Below are 20,539 nucleotides of genomic sequence, written 5' to 3'. Positions count from 1 at the left end.
CAACTAAAGTCTGAGTAGAAACAAAACAAGCCTCTGCATATCAGCATGACAAAAATAAAGCAGCTCACCAGTTCCTCTTTACACATCATGTGTTGCTTTGATAGCAAAACATACTTGATGCTTTGGATTAAACTGTTGTCGTCACATTTACACCAATAAGCAGAAAAGAAGAGATGTCTGATACTGTGGAGGATGTGCAATCAGATTTTTTTAGGTGGCAGAAATTAAAACTATTGTAAATATTTTCAGGGGAAGCAGAAATTGAGTCAAGTGCAATGCATATGAATATAATATAGCAGTTACAGAATGTTTTTTTAACTGACTGTCTTTGAATACAACTAAGACTGGTGGTGACATGAGGAAGTGGACAGTCAATATGTATTTCTTAATCTGAAACATCATACAACAGAAAGTCAGAGGGGTGAGCTTGTGAAAATCTGACATTAAAGTTCTCACTGTATTTTACATCTTGAACACTTCCTATCACCTCAGTCTGCTATCTGCTGTCAACCAGGTGTGAAATACGTCATCTGGCTGACAAGATACATTCGGCTTTAACTTGTAAAAGCTCCACTATAAGTGGCCTAGACAAACTCCACTCAGACCTACCTCTAACAAAATGATCTAAAATGATTTAAATATAATTGGTTATAAATTAATACATGGAAACATGTCTTATACTGTTTGTGCTGAACTTGCACAGTCTGTGCTGAACTTTCATGCAAGGTGCAAACCATCACCTTGGAAATAGACAAACTGGTAGAGAACCTGAGGCCCACGAAAAAGCTGTGGTTTCCTGCACCACCCGTATATGCTTAACCTCAGCAGTTAAGGGGTTGAAAATGTAGAAGTATCTCACATTCTAGAGTTATATGCATTGTGTTGTGATTGACAAACAAAGAAGTATCATTGTATCGTGCAATGCAAGTAAATGTTAGCCAATAGCTTGTTGATGTTTTGGCGAATGACCATATATGGATACTGAAATGTAAGAAGCCAGAGATGTATTGATATAGAGGTGAAGGCCACAACAGCTTCGAGAGAGCTGGTCCTTTTGACAGTCCTTTTGCCTTTTTGTCTTGTTTTCCTCTAAGGCCTTTTTGACTCCTTCAAATTCTAGAGAGGGTTTTTTTCCTAGAGAGGACAGGCCGGATATACAGCACACATCACATAACAAATCATCACATCAAATAATGTGGCAGCAATAAATAATGAAGGTCAACATCAAATAATGAAATTGTGACATTTAATGGTGAAAGCTAGACACAGACCTTCAAATAAAAAGATGTTTTTATGACTACAGTATTCTACCTCTGTATTCATTATTTAACGAGAGACTCTTCATTGTTTGATCTTTCTATTCATAATAGTTGGCTTTTCATTAATTGCAATTCGTAATTGTTAATTGATGTTCAGATTTTCATTATATATTGATATTTATTATTTGATGTTTGGCTCTTTAATAATATGATAGCAAGCATTTATAAGTGAGAAAGTGTGTGTGAAAGTGAAGAGGACAATTTATTATTGATTTTTGTTAGATTTACTTTAAAAAAAGAATAAGAATACTGATAATTCCCAGATTTTTTTTTTACAGAAAATATAAACATATAAACATTGAGCTCCAACAAAAGTTTATCTTCTTAAACAGAACTCAATAATGTTTAGACACATTTTAAAGAAAACAGATACCAAAATACCAAGAAAAATTTTTTTAAAAAGTATAAAACAAATGCATATAGTGATGCATGCGCCAATGTAAATACTGCATAAATGTCCATATCTCCATTCTGGTTTTCATAGAATACTTTATAACATTCTTCTTTCAGCTGTTATGCTGTGCAATACTGTAACTTATATGTAACTTAAATACTTGTGATTTAAAATTTTAACTTAATTTAACTTTTTTCGTGAAGGGTGGACTAGCAAAGTAAGAATTTCATTGTATGGTGTAACTGCCTGCGTTTACTGTGCACATGATAATAAACTTCTTGAATCTTGAATCTTTGGCTTCTCCACATCTTGTTTGTCCTGTTGATGGTGTTGTGACTTCAGACTTTTTGGTTTTTGCAATACACTGTACACTGTGTCAATCTGTCTGGTGTGCTCTGCCTCATCCAGAGTGACAGACTGTGAAGCCGTTGCCTCTTGTATCTTCTTGTATCCTTTCGTATTCTCACCGTTGTCACTCTTGCCCAGAGAGGCTGTCACAGTTGGTGCCTGTAAAAGGCTGTAAACAGTATCTACTTCCTGACTTTGCCTGGACCCCAATTCCTACCCTAGGCTGATGGTTTGGTTGCTGGTCTTGCTGGCACATGTGGCTCATCTTCATTTTCATAGGTGACATCAGCTTGACTTGAAGAGGTAGAGACCCTGGGCCTAGGTAGAGACTCTTGTGGCTGCATCTCCACTGGCTGGATTTGCATCAACTGTGCATTAGATGTCTGTGTGTGGAAATAATCCAGCAAAATATGTTTTAGTCTTTTAACAACCTTTATCATACTCTGACAAGACACCTCCTAGCATTAAAGTAAAACTCAATTTCACATCCTTGTCTCTTGAAACATCTCTAGAAACACATCACCCTGTCATCAAATAATCGTCATCAAATCCTTCCATATTTACATCCCCAAAGTTCCATCAAAAAGATCAATTTAAATATTTTTTGGTAAATGCAGCTTACCTGATGGTGATTATTTTCTGTTGAACAGCACTTCTTAGCCATGAAGATAATAAATGTACAGAGGATTATAAACACTGCAATAACTATCATCCTTACAAGGAGTGGTTGTGATGCTTCTTTGAGTTCAGGATTAGATTTACTGAAGCCTGAAAAGACAGAAGAACATTTTTAGCAGAAAGGTTTCCAACCAAAAAGAAACCATCAATTTTATTGATGGCTTACAACTGATTTATTAAATTGACAAAGTTATGTTAAAGTTACAATGTGAAAAATAAAAGAACCATATTTTCTGGAATTAAACTTAGATGAATCTCTGTACAGTCAATCAATGAGCAACAAATCAACAAAACAGTCTACTAAGAACAACCATGTCATACTTACACGTTGCCTCTACGCTTTCAGAAACATTGTTCGTGCTGACATGGTTGTTGCCACTGCAGACAACAGTTCTGTAATCAGTGGAGATGGATATGTTGACCCTGCTGAGTGATCTCTGAGATGTTCCGCAACCGTCCTCATTACAGACAGACCACACCCAGTCTTCCCAGATGGAGCAGTTGACTGTGATGGTGCAGAGTCTAGCAGACAGGTTAGAGTGCAGCACTGACATCCTGATCACAGGTCTGGGAACAGCGTCTGCAACACCCAGCCAAGCAGATAAATAAACTGGTCATTAGATGATTTAATGGCACCCTCCATTGGCTGCCAGTAAGAAAAAACACCACAATATATTGAGTATACTTAGCATGTCTTACATTTACTATGTAAGATACAACAAAATTAATAACAAGTTGCAATGAGAAAAAAACAATTTTTGCATTTTCATGGTGAGAGATTATTTTATGCTTATTGTCATGAAATGTGTGAGAATCTACCAAATTCAGAAATGTATGAATGCATAAAGCAGATCCAGTAAGTACTACGTAGAACTTGCCTTGAACAATGACTTTGTGAGACTCAGTGATAACAGTGTAGTTAGAGTCAAAGAATGAGACTTTATAGCTGCCACTGTTTGTCTCATTCAGATCACGCACACACAAGGTTAGGTTCTTAGGTTCATAATCCATTTTTTCTGTGTAGTTGGGGTTGATGGAGTTACCAGAAATAATAGCTTTTCCAGCAAATGTCCATCGACTATTTTGATATGGAGGTGGTTTTTTAACATGAAGACATATTGAGCTGTTTTTCAGGCGGTAATGAATCATTGATGGGTCCGCTGCCATAGTACCTGATAGGAAACATCACAGTACAAGACAATTTCTTAAAATAAGTTCTAGCACTTAACAAAAGTTAGTTTACAATATCCTGATATACTGTAAGTGTGATAGGCCTGAATGCAAAATTAAATTTAGCTTTTAATCATTTGTACGGCAGGGTGTCTGGTGTTTGACCTGTGACCCCTGAGAGGTTAGACCATGGTATCAACCTGTTCATGTTCATGTTACTGGACTGCATTGGGCCCCTTACTGCTCTGCTTTAGTGGCTGGGATTATAAAGTAGTAGAAGGGTACTGAGTAACTTTATTATGTTTATACAATAAAACAGCAAACTCAACAATAGTGGAGCAAATATACTCAAATGACAAAACTGACTCTCAGTCTTTGAGGTCTGTTCAATAAAAAATCTAAAAATCCCACCAATTTAAAATCTGTATATTGATTTTTAAAACAAATACTGTAATAAGCAGACAGCCTTTAGATGTTATAAATAAAACTGAGCATCAAGAAGCATTTTCACTCTTGTCTTAATTAAGCTTAATGATATGATGTCACTTCTAAATATAATAGTTTTAAAGCGTGCCATGAGGATTCAAGATTAAGATGGATTAAGAGCAAGTTGTAGTCACACTTACTGTAATGATAAATGACATGCCCACCAAACAAGTAACAAAGCAATATAATACAGTGGGTGATAAATAAGAGATAAACATTTATGTATAATACATAAACAAAAATATCTGGTCACCTTCAAAGTGTCCATAGAAGAGTGTATCCGGCACTAAAATAAAGATTGAAACTTCATCAGACATAATGACATTGAAGAAAGTCAAAATCACACACACAAAAAACAAACAAAACAAAACAAACAAACAAAAAACAGATGGAGTTGCAGCATTGGTAACTATTGTTTAATAGATTAACACATTTCTGTGACAATATACTGGAAGTTAGTAAATAGGGAGGAAACAGATAAAAGGAAAAAAACTCTTGAAATGAAATATGTTAAATAAAATAAGAAAATCATGAAATTCAAAACTCATATACATAATACCCTAAACAATTTACAAACCTTGTGCAGTATATTATTTGTGCAAAAAACAATCATCTGGCAGTAAATTTAATATAGTCCTCCAATCTAAACTGAGCCAAGTCACCAAACAACATCTGGCCTATAAAACAACCCTGTAGTTAAAAACCATTAACGTGCTCTGTTCAAGCTCTCAGAGAAACTGGTTCAACCAGTGATACTCTGTAATTCTGACTATTCAGGAACATGTTCTTTAATCTGTGACATGCAAACAGAGAAAGTCAGTAATGTACTTACAGAATAATCCCAGCACACAGATCAAAGTGTACCTCATCCTCACATCCAGCACTGACACTCTGTCACTCAGCTGCTCTGAGTCTGACAAATGTTTCTACTTTGCTTTAATAATAATGCAGCAGAAAGACAAAGAGAGAAGTTACATTTCAGGTAAATGAAAGATGAGATCAGACTTTCTCCAACTTCTTTAGAATTTAGCCTCCCTGTGTTTCCTTCCCTTATATGCAAACCACAGAGAACTTCAACTGGTTTGATAAACGTTAACACATTTACACTTCCTGGTCACTGCAGAAATACATCAGCTTGTGTCTTGTGCAAAGGTTTGTGCCTAGAAAATGTTACAAATAAAAAAGGTATAAACAATAAGTATTTACTGCACATGCATGAACCAAAAAATCATTGACTTTAATCATATCACATCATAAACATGCTTAACATTTTATTGTGTTTATTTGTGTATGTTACGCAGTATATGCCCACTGCCCTTGCATCAACAGTGTCTGCATTGTGATGAGGTAGGTGTTGTGTGTGTAAATACATAAATACACATGTATAATTCTACTGTGTAGGCGTAAACAGTACATCCTGTATATGTGGTTGTGTGTTTAATAGCCTGCATATTGAATTTGATATAAACTTTGGTCAGAACTTTGGTGGTAGATTTGTGTCTATCTGGTCGTTTTATGAGGAAGTCCTGAATTACAAATGTGTTGCCTTCTTATCACTCCAAAGAGCAACAGCAGTTGTGATGATATTATAGCTTAGAAAACAAGAAAGCAAATGAAAAAACTCATCTTAACCCATCAATGAGTAAAAGGTTGAACATCCATTTTTCAATTACAGCAAGCAAATTCTGTATTCTATCAGCCTCATTATTCAGAAACAGTATAATTAAATCATTTATATTATTTGACATTTACAGTATGAATAAACCAACTAAGTTCAAAGTCAATCAACATTTGAACTCAACACATCCATCTATGGTCTGAATTTCTGCTTTTCCCCAAAAAAATCTTGAGTTGTTGAAATAAACCTCAGACAGCAGACTGTTGTTGTCTACCTACTGACCTTTGTCATGGTTGGCTTGATCGTTATTATGGTGGTTAATCTGAGTCTACATCACATATTCAAACAGAAGCCAAATGTCAAGACTCATTTCTAAAAACAGCCATGTTACAAACCTCTGGTATTAGGTTATAAAGGCTGCTTCTGTTTACTGTCAATTACCTGTTCTCATTTTTCATTTACTGGATTTTAGAACTTTAGACTTTTTGGAAATTGGTGCACATTTTGCACCATTGTATTATACAATTTACTTATCAACTACAGTTTGAGTAGAAACAAGACAAGCCTCTGCTTATCAGCATGACAAATACAAACCAACTTACCAGTTCCTCTTTACACAGAAATATGTGTTGCAGAAGAGATGTCTCATGCTGTGCAGGATGTGAGTTCACAAATGTTTTGTTTTGGTAGAAACTAAATGAAGTACAAATTTTTGGGAGGTAGTAGAAATTGAGTCAAGTGCAATGCATATGAATATAATATAGTAATTACAGAATGTTTTTTTCAACTGACTGTCTTTGAATACAACTATGACTGGTGGTGACATGAGGAAGTGGACAGTCAATATTTATTTCTCAATCTGAAACATCATACAACAGAAAGCCAGAGGGGTGAGCTTGTGAAAATCTGACATTAAAGTTCTCACTTTGTTTTGCATCTTGAACTCTCCCTATCACCTCAGTCTGCTATCTGCTGTCAACCAGGTGTGAAACATGTCATCTGACTGACAGCATACATTTGGCTTTAACTAAAGAATCATTTCCTCATTTTCATCAGTCGGTCGAGAGTCTCCCCTGCAGGACTCCTGCTCTGTAGGCATTGAGTGGAGTCTTTGATGGCAGGTTTGACTGACAGGTCGGGCACACAGCACGCATCAAATAACAAATCATCACATTGAACAATGAATGTGGCAGCAATAAATAATGAAGGCCCACATCAAATAATGAAATTGTGACATCTACTGGTGAAAGCTACACATAGACCTTCAAATAAGAGATAAAAATATTGACCATTCCACCTCTGTACTATTTATTTGATGGGTTACTGTTAATTGTTTGACCTTTCTATTCATAAGAGTGGACATTAATTGCAATGTGCATTTGTTATTTGATGTTTAGCTTTTCATTATTAGATATGGATCAGTAGTGCACCACTCTCCTCTCTACTTCCTCAACTCTCTCTGGCGTCTGCCCTCTGATCAGCTCATATTAGGAAAGACATGTGGACTCACACCTTTGGTAGTGTGTAATTGGATGGCAACACTAGTTCACTCAATTATATAAATATATAAAGTATGCATTATGTAAATATAAAAAGCATTTAGAAACACCACTGACTGTTTACTGCAGAAAAAAAGTTTATTGATGTCTAACAAAAATAAAGCGCATACAGCACCAGTAAATTAATTTGTAAATAGACAGGAAAACTTTCCAGTATAATAACAGCAAAAGTTACATGTAATAGTTGATAGCAGTTCATTACATATACAAAAGTAATTGTTGACATCCATCCTGGAGCTTTTTCATCTAACACTGAAAAATATGTTGACTTTAAAGCTGCAGTACCACCTGGGTAATGTTGTTTAAACATTTCAAACTGATACCTCCTGCTGCTTTTTAAAACAGCCTGCAATCAGAGTTTTTAAAATAACTGTAAAAATAATGATAATAATGATACAGTGTTTAAATACTAAATGGGAATAAACCTCAGTAGTCTTGTACTTTCAAGCTAAAAAAGAGGATATTAAATCCACATGATGTAAGTATTTTATATCATCTGCTATTAAATTATCTGTACAAAACATTGAGCATCGCTGATATTTGGATAGCAGAGTTGCACACAATGGTGATATAAAATGCTGTTAACCATATTTATTTGGCCTTGTCCATACAGCTGTCTTCACTGACCTGAAAGACAACCACAAAAAACAGACATATAGGGTTATTCAAGATGTAAAATATGCTTTCAACATGCTATCATGACATATAAACCATTTAATTATCAGAATTAATCACTACTGTCTGCACATAACATGGCAGAATTATTACCAAGAGCTGTTCTTAGCTTAACTTCAGAATAAACAGCTTCATCAGTTGCTGCAGGAGTTGATTTTCCTATAAATGGAGAGAAGATTAGTTAAAAACATTTGCCAGTAATGTCATAATTTACAATGATAATGCACTGAAGGGTTGTCAGTGTTAATGTCTCCACTGATAATAAAAGAATAACAGTATTGTAATGCTCACAGTGCTCAAAGCAGTTAAACAGCAGAGTATTATGGCTTTAACAGGATTTAGTAAACATACTGATACTGAATATACATACTGATGTATAAATACTGTTCTTCATCACTGCAAACACACATAATGTAAAATAAACATACATTCCACCACAATATATTCAATGAAAAAATAATAATTACAAACACCCACAATTTTGCAAACACTGAGCACATTACACTGTGTCCAAGACCAACATGATGGTTGGTGTAGACTTTACTTACCTTTGTGTTTCTTGGCTTTGCCTTTATTGTGATAGTTAACCTGGGCATACGTTAGATTATCATCTAAAACAGAAACCAGATGTCAGGATTTGTTTGTTCAGCAGACATATACAGCTGGATGGATGAATGGATGGATTGACAGGTAGAATGAAAAGAAAAGAAATTTGGGATCCTTGTCTTCTTTTTTAGAAACAGAATTTAAAGAATATAAAAGGAAAATCAAAATCCACACAAATCAGTTGTTGTAACTGAAACTTCAGTTTATGTATTTTGTTTGTTTTTTGAGAAATGTCTCATCATTTTAGAGTCTAAAGGCTCCTTTATATGAGCAGGATTTGACAATATCTGCCTCAAGCAGCTCCCAGTGGCAGTAATACCAGAGGTGACTTAGATTATTTGAACTGCATGCTGACCCATAATTACATACAGTGTAATTAACAAATAATTATATATGACACATTTTCAATAAAAACATATATGCGGGACTGTACCTGCAGCAGATCCTATCTTCACATCAGCGTAAACAGTGCTCTCCACTGTTTCATGACGCTTCCCTGTTAAGATGATCAAAGAAATGCATGAAAATAATAAATGTATCTTTTCTTTTTGTTTAGTCTGCTGGCAGACAAAAACATCTCTGAACTATTTATTGCATTTCAGTCATTTGAGTACTCACCTGCCTTAGCAATGTTTTTAAGCTCGATCGAAGAATATATAATATCCTGGGATTCTCCTGCATCTGAAATATACTTATTTTTTAGTTACAGGATTTTATATCAATTAATTGTAATCAGTCCCCTTAAATAACGTAATTGAGTATTTCTGACTGCTCTGTGTAAATCAAAAGGTATATACTGTAGCATGATCAGTGTCCTCAGAGCCTCTGACTGATTCATAGAGACAGGCATCGACTACAGAGCAGTTAATATCAAGCCAAGGTCAAATTCATCTTTATTTTTTATTTGTGGTGTAGATAAGTGTACAAAACAAGGAATTTTAAATATTTTAGTCTTTGAAACTGTAATATTTAAAAAGTCACAACCAAGGACTGAAAGATATTTTCATACCATAGTGTTATTATAGTATGTATTGTTATGACAGGACAGTAGAACAATAATATTTCAGGACTCTGTCTAGTAGTTTAGGTTCAGTTCAAGTGCAAACAATGTGAAACAATGTTATACTCTGATCTTTTGTGCATGTGGTTAAACAGCTGACACATCTTTGAGACTTTTGATCAATGTTCTTTGAAAATCAGCTGATTAGAAACTGAGTGTAAAAATGTTCAGGTTAGAGTTAATGGTAAGTCCAAATAATGAATCAGGATTAGTTTGAAGACTGACCATAGAGAGAAGAGGAGTTTTCATTCTGATTGGTGCTCTCAGACTGGATCGGCCTAAAATGTTTAGCAAATACATTAAATTTAATAAGAAACATTGAAGGTACTGCTGTTATGTTCAAAATGAGAGAAGATGGTTTTGTACCAACCTGATAAAGTGTGAATCTGTGAAAAAGATACATGTGTTGTTACATCTGGTTGTTTTGAAAATTGTTCTGACATTTCACGTTATGACATCAGCATATGTCTAAGTATTTGAATAATTAAAATATATAAAACTCTTAACATCAGAAGGAAAAAGTCTCACCTTTGGATCGTCTGTAGCAATACAACAGGAGCAGGAGAATAATAAGTATAATTCCACAAACCAGCCCAACAATTAATGGTATAAGAGATGAAGAGCTTCCAGGCCTGGACACTGCTGTAATAGATAAGAAATAATAACTATTAATATAATTAATTAAGTTCTATAACACTTTTCTTTAAATGAAATGCTTGAATAAAAATAAGCATATACTAAACACACAATAAACTGTACGTATAAACATGTATGTGTTGCTATACAGTGTGATATGAGTCATGACCACTGATGCAACTTTATTCAGCTGAAAAGAAAACAACCTTTGACTCATCATTCATTTACATCTGTATTTTGATATATACTAAATTATGAATTTTATGTTTAATTATTGAATGCCCTTATGTACAGTATAAAACAAGATCTCTTACACAATCCAATATGTGAAATCAGCTGAAACTAAACCTGTAAACTTCTAAATCTGTAAATTATTTGACCACATTTCTTTCTAAGACAGCAACACAGTTTAGAAGAAAGAAAATGCATGAATTGTTTTAATCCTACTCACCCTTAACTGACATCCAACTCTGTACTGATTCTTTTCCTGAGTATTTACACTTGTAGAAGCCTTCGTCTGACTTTGACACTGCAGAGATATTCAGCTCCCCTCTGGTATCATTTTGGATAAGTTTGTCATTTTGATAGAAAACCACGTTGGAAAGTAATTCTCCTCTCCTCAGTTTGCAGCCAAGAGTAACAGAATCTCCCTCAGTCACAGGATGCACAGGGCTCACCAGGATAATACCTGCATCTGTAAAACAGTCAAAGAATATGAAGTTTCAGTCAGAGACCAGCTGTTGACCTTTAGAACAAGGTGACATAAAACCATGAGAATAGATCACACATATGCCTTTATTTTTCTCCAACTAATTTATCTCACAGAATCAGTGTAGCTGAGCAGAGACCCAACATTTCAGCTTTATTACATACGTGTCTTGTAACTAGAAACATACAATCTATGGCTAGTTAGCTCTAGAGCTAACAGGTACACATGAAAGAAATGATGGATGGCTATTCACACAAAAACACCTCTGAATTAGCATGTTAATTTTATCATCAAGAATAAAGAAAGGTCTTGCTGCACACCAAAAAAACTGTGGACCCAAACATCTTGGATTTGTAAAATATTAATTTCCAGTTATTTAAATAAATATCAAGAAGCTTTAATTTTGTCCACAGATGAGTTTTTGGTGTGAAGGAAGCCCTTTCATAATTTATTTATTCTTTTGCATTACCTGTGTTTAAAAAGAACACGACTAAATTATAATGTTGTGCAGAGGACGTCTGATTTTCTAATTGATTGGATGATATTTCTTGATTATAATCTTAAGGAAATATAGTTTAATGAGATTTTAATTTTGTTAAAGTAATAATATAATATAATTTTTCTATCAAAAGTTTAGGCATATAACTTGATTGTCTACACAGGAAGTGTAGTTAGTGACACCATGTTGAAAATAATTTAAATACAAGGTGAAAATAAAATAAAATGTAATGTAAACATACTCTGTATAGTGATGTTGACTGCATTGCTGAACTCTCCTGATCCAGACTCACACCAGTACACTGCATCACTCTGCTGATAACTGTAGATGTTGCATGTGGATCCAGTCATTGACCACCAGTTAGAACAGTATGACCAGTAGTGGTCCTCAGGAAACCTCCTCACTCTCCACTCAGTGGAGTTTCCTTCACAGCTTAGTGAGACAGAGTCAGAGGTGAAGTGCTGCACTCTGTCAGGACTCACTTTGAGAGTCACTGCTGAACGAACATCTGAAAAACATGTAATGAGGAGCAAACCAAGTACAGAGATATTAAAATTAAAAAGATCACAACGCAAATAATCCTCTTTTTTGTATTTTTAATACTATTTATTGTTGAGAATAAAAACATCTGAATAACATAAACTGTGCAAAAGGTTCAGTGTTTTGGTGAAACTGTGAGTGATAAGAACATACAGAGCATATGGACTGACAGTGGAGATGTGAAGTGTGCTGCAGAGTGGTTTGAGCTGTTTTATGGATGTTTTGATTATTTTTTCTATCTTGAAAACTTGCTACCAAGATAACTACAGCAACTGTTCACTGTGAAGCTGTAAACAACCTACGTTTACCTGCCACCTTTCAAACATACAGAGGATGTGTTTTTCATTCTAAATGATGCTTCATTGTCTCTATATAAAGTACTAGTCAAAAGTTTGGACACACCTTCCCTTGAATGAGAAAGTGTGTCTAAACTTTTGACTGGTGCTGTATAGTCAGTGTTTTTCTCTCATCTGTCTGAGTTTTCTCAGGTTTCCAGCTGTTTCTGTACTTTGTCCATTTACCTGCTTTGTTGCCTGCTGACTTTTCTGGTTTTTCATTACTAGATTTTGACTGTTTTGTATGTCTATATGTTGCCTGACCACTAGATAAAGTCTCATTTAACCACACCTGTCCAGCCTGCTGTGTCAGTAAAAGTAATGAATATTGGCTGTAAGATGAGCTCAGGCATCCAAAGTAAAAATATTCATTGCAAAGAGGAGCAGAGTTTGGTTTCAATGACAAATAAAATCACAATATCTCAGTTTTTCGGTGCTGTAATGTTTTCAGATCAATTGAAGATGTAAAGAAGGAAATCCAGCCCAGTCCAGTATGTAGAATAATTCAATATCAACATTGTGTTTGGTGAGTGTGTTGAAAAACTGAAATCTTGACTTGATGGAGAAAGGTCATAGGTTCAACACAATCAATACCCAGATAATGACATCACAACTGCTTCTTGACAGAAGGAGACAAAAACAAACAAGCAAACTCACCTCCAGACCAAACAAACGCAGGTTTGCTGTAATTAGTGTAAAACACTGGGTCTCCTCTTCCAGCTCTACACATATATCCTGCTGTGTGTGTCGACCCACGAATGATGTAGGAATCCTGTTCAGTCCCATTGGTGCTACCAGGTAGCAGCTCATAGCTGTAGGAGTTGTCTGATAGTTTGGGAACAGTCTTATACCAGTAGAACCTCCATCCTGCAGATGGATGTTCAACCTTACAGCTCAGAGTTACTGAGTCTCCAGGACTCAGCCATGATGGAGACACAGTGAGGACAGACTCTGGTGCATCTGTTGGAAAGTGATTTTCTTAGAATGAAAACATGTTATGATGTAGACTTTAGTCTCTAGACATATAAATAAATCTTATCTAATACAGTTATCATGTTTTCTATTGAATTATTCAGACACAGATAGGTGGAAACTCAAAAACATGATATTCTCACGATTAATGAAACACAGTCCAACTTACATGACACTGTCAACCTGATGAGATCACTTCTGTCTGTTGAATACAAATCTATTTTCTGTTCACCCTTACACTGTAGTTTCCACACTGTAAAAAGTAGCACTGAAACTCCAGTATTCACTGTGTTTTTCAAGGTTTTTCTTTGGTTGTTTTCCATTCATACTCCCACTCAGTGTCTCCACTATCTTTGATCTCACATCTTAAAGTGATTGACTCACCACTGAATATCTGAGGCCAGTTGGTTTGCTGTGTTACAACAGTCTTGTTAGAAACTGTACCCACCAAATATACACAATTTGGATAAAAACAGAAATATATACTGGTATGACTGGTATGTCCTTTCTGCTGTTACTGTGGCCTTGAGATTACTTGCTGTTCACATTAGAACAAATAAACAAAACAAGTAAATGCTTGGAATGGGATTTGCCTGAAGAAAATGTTTTTTACTTCAGCACAAGAACTACAGGGAAATCATTCTTGAAATAGCTCAGAAGCCTGAATGGCTGCCTCCAGGCCAACATGTAACACTTTTAAACTAACAGATCAATCTTAGAAATAAAATAAATAATCAGAAATAAAATAAATTAAATTAACTAAATATACTGAGTTATTAGTTATTAGTGATATGAAATGGCACTGATGAACAAAACAACAGATGAAAACAATATAAAACATAACATGTTCATTATGGATGAAAGATGTCCAACTTACATAATACTGTCAATGTGATGACATCACTCCACTCTGTCGAGGAATATGAGTCCTTCCTTCCTCTACACTTGTATTCTCCACTGTAGTAATTGTTGCTGCTGATCCTGTGTTCACTGAGTGTTGGATATGTGTTTAAGTTGGCTGGTGTCCATTCATACGTCCACTTAGTGTCTCCACCTCCCTGGATCTCACATCTGACAGTGACTGTCTCACCCCAGAATATCAGAGGCCAGTTGGGTTGCAGGATCACAGTGGCCTTATTTGGAACTGTTCACATAGAAAAATACCTAATTATTAGGATACCAATAGAAATGTAAAATAAAAAAGTCAAGTCAAAGTCAGTTTTTAGAACAAAATTTGAGAGTAATCATCTTTATTGTCCCATAGCGACAATTTGATTTTTGTAGGACAGGCTAACAAACAATGCAAACACAACTAAACAGCCATAATAACAAAAGCAGTTTAAAAAACAGAAGTAGGAAAACATATCAAGCAACATGTTGGCAAAAGAAGATTTAATAAAGCAATAAAAGAGCAACATGGACATTTTTTACCATTATACAGATCAAGTGCCTACACACACACACACACACACACAAAACCAACTAAACAGTAAAATAACGATTAAAAGCAATAGAAAAACAGTCTTTCACACAAAATATACAAATTAGGATTAAGGGCAAAGTCTTTGGGGAGAGAAACTCTTATCTGACAACACTGACTCTCAACTTTTGAGATCTATTTCATAAAAAAATCTAAAAGCCACTGCAGCCATTTAAACAACAGGACAGCAGCTTCTTGGCAGAAATGGGGCTGGATGGTGTTTAAAGACCAAAACAAATCCACAAACATTTTAATAGGAGAAATGTGTTCTAACCAGAAATAGATGTTATGGATAAAACTGAGTGGTGTCATGGAAACATCTTCTACTCTTGTTTTGCATCTTTAAACAACCTGAAGAGGGTTGTAACGATTTATTTTCGCCATCATCAGAGGAATAAGAGCTACTAACTTATACTCAGTTTTTCATTAACGTTCTCATTTTTTGCTATTGATACCAAAATGACTCTTTTTACACTACTGATAATAGATTTAAATAATTTATGTTGTATTATTCCACAACAAATCACTAAACTCACCAGTTTTCCAAATAGCGACTGCATTGCTGTACTTGGTGAAGATCTCTGGGTCTCCTCCTCTTCCTCTTCTTCCTGCTCTGCAGTAATAGGTGCCTCCTTGTGAGACCTTGTTAACTGGTTTAACATTTGTGATGGGTTGATATGCAGAAGAGCCTGAAGTTTGTCCAAACCACTCATATCTCCAATCAGCAGAGGCGTCCACAGAGCAGGTCAGTGTCACACGTCCCTGTACTGGTATGATGGTTTTGTCTGCTATCAGTGTCGGTTTGGGTTTATTTGCTGTTCAGTTCAGAGCAAAAAACAAAACAAGTAACAAGTGAGATGGAATTTCCCTTAGAAAAACTTTGAACATCAATTAAGTCATTTAGCAAATACCATCATATGGAAGTTGCAAACAGAGCATGTGACATATGACTCTCAGTCGATCACTGATTTGGTAAGCAGAACTAACTAACTAACTAACTAACTAACTAACTAACTAGGTACTGTTGATGTTTTATTATTGCACAGTGTTTTGTTTGCTTGTTTTCTTGGGGGGGCAACATACAGCACACTGCATGTTGATTCCTCTGAAGTTTTTCTGTTCTGATACTAAAGAGGAAGGAAGGGGGTAGCCTAATATTTTCTGTTTCCTTATCTAACTAGATTGAAACAAAATTACATTCTGAATATGATATGAACATATTTGACTTACATGATGTCACTGTGATGGCTTCACTCCACTCTGTCAAAAAAAAATCCCTTCTACCCATACACATGAAGTCTACAGTATGGGATATAGAAGCACTGCTGACTCTGAATTCTTTGTCTTTACGAGATACGGCCACATTGTTTATTCTCCATTCATATTCCCATCGAGTGTGTCCACCTCCACGGATCTCACATCTGACAGTGATTGTCTCACCACTGTATATCACAGGCCAGTTGGGTTTCAGAGTCACAACAGCCTTGTTGGAAACTGTTCAAACCAAAAACACACAGTTAGACAGTAGAAATATAAAATTAAGAGACAAAAATAAAGAAATATAAGATACAAGGCAACATCAAAAGCATAAAAAAGATATAAATCAAGTCGTATGAAAAGACCTTTGCAATCACATGTTTGTCAGATAAACAGGTCTTACTGAGGACAACAGTCCTCCAGAACACCTGAACCTAAACTTTTACAGGATGCATTTATCTCACAGTGCAGAGAGACTTGACTGTTCAACATCAGTCATTTTGGGGAACAGTTTAATAATCTCATGTAGTTGCATCTTTGCTGTCTAGGTTACCAAGCAGGCAGATTACTGGAAATTTAAAAAAAATATATTAAATTCAATTTTCTATGAACAAGAATGAGAACCTTTTATTCAGCATTAACATTTCAAGTTTATATGATAAAAACAAATGTTGTTGAGATTTGGTGTGAATACAATTTATTTGCATTCCAGGACAGTTTGTTCACAGCCATATTTCTTATAAACATTCACCTGAAGAAAAGATTTGTATCAGAGGGGAAAAAGGTGGTCAAGTAATAAACTGAGGATCACAGTACTGTCAGCAAATTTAATGATGTGTCTGTTCTCATGCTGAGAAAGGACTCACCACTCGGGGGAGCCACTGGAGTGAAGAATCTTACCTGCCTTCACTGACTCTGATCATTTTAAAATATACTCAATAAAATAATCTAAAAGCCACCTCACCAATTTCACATTTAGACAGAAACAAGCTAAAACCATTTCAACTGAAACATTGTGTTAAATGATTTTTGAATCACTGTAACGAACATGTCATCAAGAATGTATTTATATTTTTAAAGCACACAAAGGAAACATCTGTCTCAAATTATGTATAATTCAATGTTCAAACTCCAACTTGTCTTTCTAAATGCTGCATATGTGTTTTCTGCACATGCTTGTGTGTTTTCTACAACATTTACATGTGAATCTTAAGTTGCAGTGCATTTAACTCTCTCGGCCTCCCGTACCCTTGTGACAAAATCTGCTTGAAATTTAAAACTTTAGTTCACAGAAGTCAAACAATAAGACGTCAGTTCTTCTCTTTTGTTTCATGACAGGTTAGGTGAAGGCAGAAAAGAGATTCAATTGCTCAGCACTCAGCACATTGTGTGTAATAAATCTCATTGTCAAACTCACCAATTTTGTTGATCCTGGTTGAATCACTGTACTCTGTGTAGTAAACTGGGTCTCCTCTTCCTCCTCTGCACCAGTAGAGTCCTCCCCGTGAGACACTGATTTGTCCATTTGATTGGAAAACAGCATCTTGTGTGTTCAGGGGTTCAGAGGTTTTCTTGCCTTTGTACCAGTAGTATTCCCAACCAGATGATGATGGGTCCACAGAGCAGGTCAGGGTCACACTGCCCCCTACTGGAATGTCTCTGTTGTCAGCACTCAGCTTGGCCTTTGGTTTATATGCTGTTCAGTTTAGAACAAAGACATTAAAAAGGTAATTATTGTCCTTGTGATTTAGTTTAAATGAAGATATATACAAAGATATTCATTTAATAACTGTGATCTTTAATCAGTTAATAATTAATCAATTAAATATATTTCAAATGCTACAGGACACTGAATGATGACTTGTCTTTCAAAAAACAAGCAAAATTCTTTACTGATCAGTCCTGAGAGGTTGACTAATTCTTGAGGAAAGAAATATTTTCTATTGAATTATTCAGACACAGATAGGTGGAAACTCAAAAACATGATATTCTAACAATTGATGAAACACAGTCCAACTTACATGACACTGTCAACCTGATGGGATCACTTCTTTCTGTTGGATACAAATCTATTTTCTGTTTATCCTTACACCTGTAGTTTCCACACTGTAAAAAGTAGCACTGAAACTCCAGTATTCACTGTTTTGGAGGTTTTTCTTTGATTGTTTTCCGTTCATACTCCCACTCAGTGTCTCCACTATCTTTGATCTCACATCTTAGAGTGATTGACTCACCACTGAATATCTGAGGCCAGTTGGTTTGCTGTGTTACAACAGTCTTGTTAGAAACTGTACCCACCAAATATACACAGTTTGGATAAAAACAGAAATATATACTGGTATGACTGTCCTTTCTACTGTTACTGTGGCCTTGAGATTACTTGCTGTTCACATTAGAACAAAAAACAAAACAAGTAAATGGTTGGAATGAGATTTGCCCGAAGAAAATGTTTTTACTTCAGCACAAGAACTACAGGGAAATCATTCTTGATATTTCCCTTAGAAAAGACTTGATCATCAATCAAATCATTTAGCTAGTACCATCATATGGAAGATACAAACAGAGCATGTGACATATGACTCTCCCTGGCTGATGACAGGAGTTACTGCAGAACTAACTAACGAGGTACAGTTGATGTTAATTAGTGCAGTGTTTTTGTCTACTTCTATTTGTTGTTGTTGTTTTTTTGATTAACACTAGAATAGTTGTGGTGATCATGTGGTGGCATGTTTCTCAAAAAAAAAGTTGAGAGCTAGTTGGTGACACTGGTGCAAAGTATGGAGCATTTTTCCTATCTTTATTCAAGAGCGTGGTATATCAATTTGAGAGCATGATTTATTGATTTCACTTTCAAATTTTGTAATATTGCTCCTCAAAACCCTGCCCTCGCACTCAAATAGCCTCTGCTTGCGCTTAGATTTGCTCTGTTTCTTCTCAAACTGTGTGCTTGCATTCAAATATAATGTTCCTTGCACAGTTTTCCCGCGCTGCAGCTTCAGCTCTTCTCCTCGCACTCAGGCTGCTTCTGTGCGCTCATTGAACTGGTCTCAGATTTCGTCTCTGCTCTTAATAATCCTGTCAAAATCCCCCAACCAATAAGCCAGTTGTAGTGTTGATCAATGAAATGATCCCTGCCTTCTCGTGGGCATGTTCGCTTTACTTTTTAGAGCGTCCCGTACAGGCGGGTACTCCGTAACTGGGTTCATCCACTCCCGCCCTCCAGAGCTTTATTAAATGTACTCCCCTTGCTTTCTTTACGACTTTTGGATAAAAGGACGGTTAATTTATACACCAGCACCTGTACTTTTTACTATAGTAGCTGCATACAGTATTATAGTAGCCGCATGGCACAGCGCCCACATGTTTGAAAAAATGTCACCATCATAACGTTGCTATGGTTAAACCTGTGTAAGAATGGCGAGATGGTCACTTGAACTTCATTTTTTATATGTAAAATTGAAGTGATACGCGTTACAAGGACCTACAGTTGTAGTTTTACTTCTTTTTGGAACCCACAGTTGTAGTTTTCTCAGGCTGGTTAGCAGCTCCTCCATCCGGACCGCTGCTAGTATAAAGCCACTGACACACTGTTAGCTTAGCCTGTTAGCACCTGCTGCCACCAATAGCATATTCAGACTAAATCAGGCGGTGCTGCGTTCAGCCGCAGAGTCAAGCGGAGGTGTGTGGAGTTGTTGGCGTGTTTATTTGTGCTCAACAATGTCACTGCTGTGAAACAATCAGAAAATAACTTTTTTTGATCTGATTCACCGGCTTTCTCACAACCGGCGCTCCCTCTCTTCATTCACTCTCTGGCTCGCTCGACCACAGCCTCTCTCTCTCTCTCTCTCTCTCTCTCTCTCTCTCTCTCTCTCTCTCTCTCCTGGTGCTTTCAGCTGCTCTCTCTCTTTTTCTCTCTTCTTTTTTCTAATGAGTCGGGAAGCCAAGTGAAATGAATAGTGGTCAGTGCTGTGGGTTTATTTGCTGAGAGTAAAAAACAAAACAACAACTAGACCAATTGGGATGGGATTTGCCCCAGAACTTTTTCACTCTATTGTTACACAACAGACTTGAAACATTTACATCTCATTTTCAGCAGCTCAGTTTCAGTAATTCAGTTCCCAAATGAAAAAACAACCACTTGTTACTGAGCTGCTCATAGGAGGCTGCATCATTGTTGGAGGGAGAAAATATTTCTGTT

At 35.9% G+C, this 20,539-nt stretch overlaps 3 protein-coding genes across 7 annotated transcripts in view; all 3 read right to left on the bottom strand.

The window, feature by feature from the left end:
- The window catches only part of LOC121890089 (CD166 antigen homolog), an 89,211-nt gene that overhangs the window by 39,385 nt on the left and 29,287 nt on the right, over positions 1-20,539 (bottom strand). Inside the window, exon 8 of one of the 5 annotated variants that reach the window (XM_042402360.1) lies at positions 10,139-10,191. The exons of the other annotated variants lie outside the window; for them this stretch is intronic. Within the exon in view, the coding sequence (XP_042258294.1) occupies positions 10,139-10,191 (53 nt within the window). The remainder of the gene's footprint in view (positions 1-10,138; positions 10,192-20,539) is intronic. 5 annotated transcript variants of the gene reach the window in all.
- Positions 1-20,539, bottom strand: part of LOC121890086 — a 364,377-nt gene that overhangs the window by 331,029 nt on the left and 12,809 nt on the right. The window contains exons 5-6 of the mRNA XM_042402354.1: positions 17,759-18,037; positions 16,315-16,578 (exon numbers count right to left, since the gene is read on the bottom strand). Of these exons, the coding sequence (XP_042258288.1) occupies positions 16,315-16,578; positions 17,759-18,037 (543 nt within the window). The remainder of the gene's footprint in view (positions 1-16,314; positions 16,579-17,758; positions 18,038-20,539) is intronic.
- LOC121890093 (SLAM family member 5-like) lies at positions 1,846-6,739 on the bottom strand. Its single transcript, XM_042402367.1, has 6 exons — positions 5,228-6,739; positions 4,649-4,681; positions 3,618-3,911; positions 3,065-3,319; positions 2,684-2,829; positions 1,846-2,444 (listed from the first exon to the last, which is right to left on the bottom strand). The coding sequence occupies exons 1-6, from the start codon at positions 5,262-5,264 to the stop codon at positions 2,280-2,282; spliced, it is 930 nt and encodes a 309-aa protein (XP_042258301.1). The 5' UTR covers positions 5,265-6,739; the 3' UTR covers positions 1,846-2,279.

This window comes from Thunnus maccoyii, chromosome 22 (genome assembly GCF_910596095.1).
Source record: "Thunnus maccoyii chromosome 22, fThuMac1.1, whole genome shotgun sequence".
Lineage (NCBI taxonomy): Eukaryota > Metazoa > Chordata > Actinopteri > Scombriformes > Scombridae > Thunnus > Thunnus maccoyii.
Note: the sequence above shows the minus strand (reverse complement) of the source record. Positions and strands in the feature narration are given on the sequence as shown.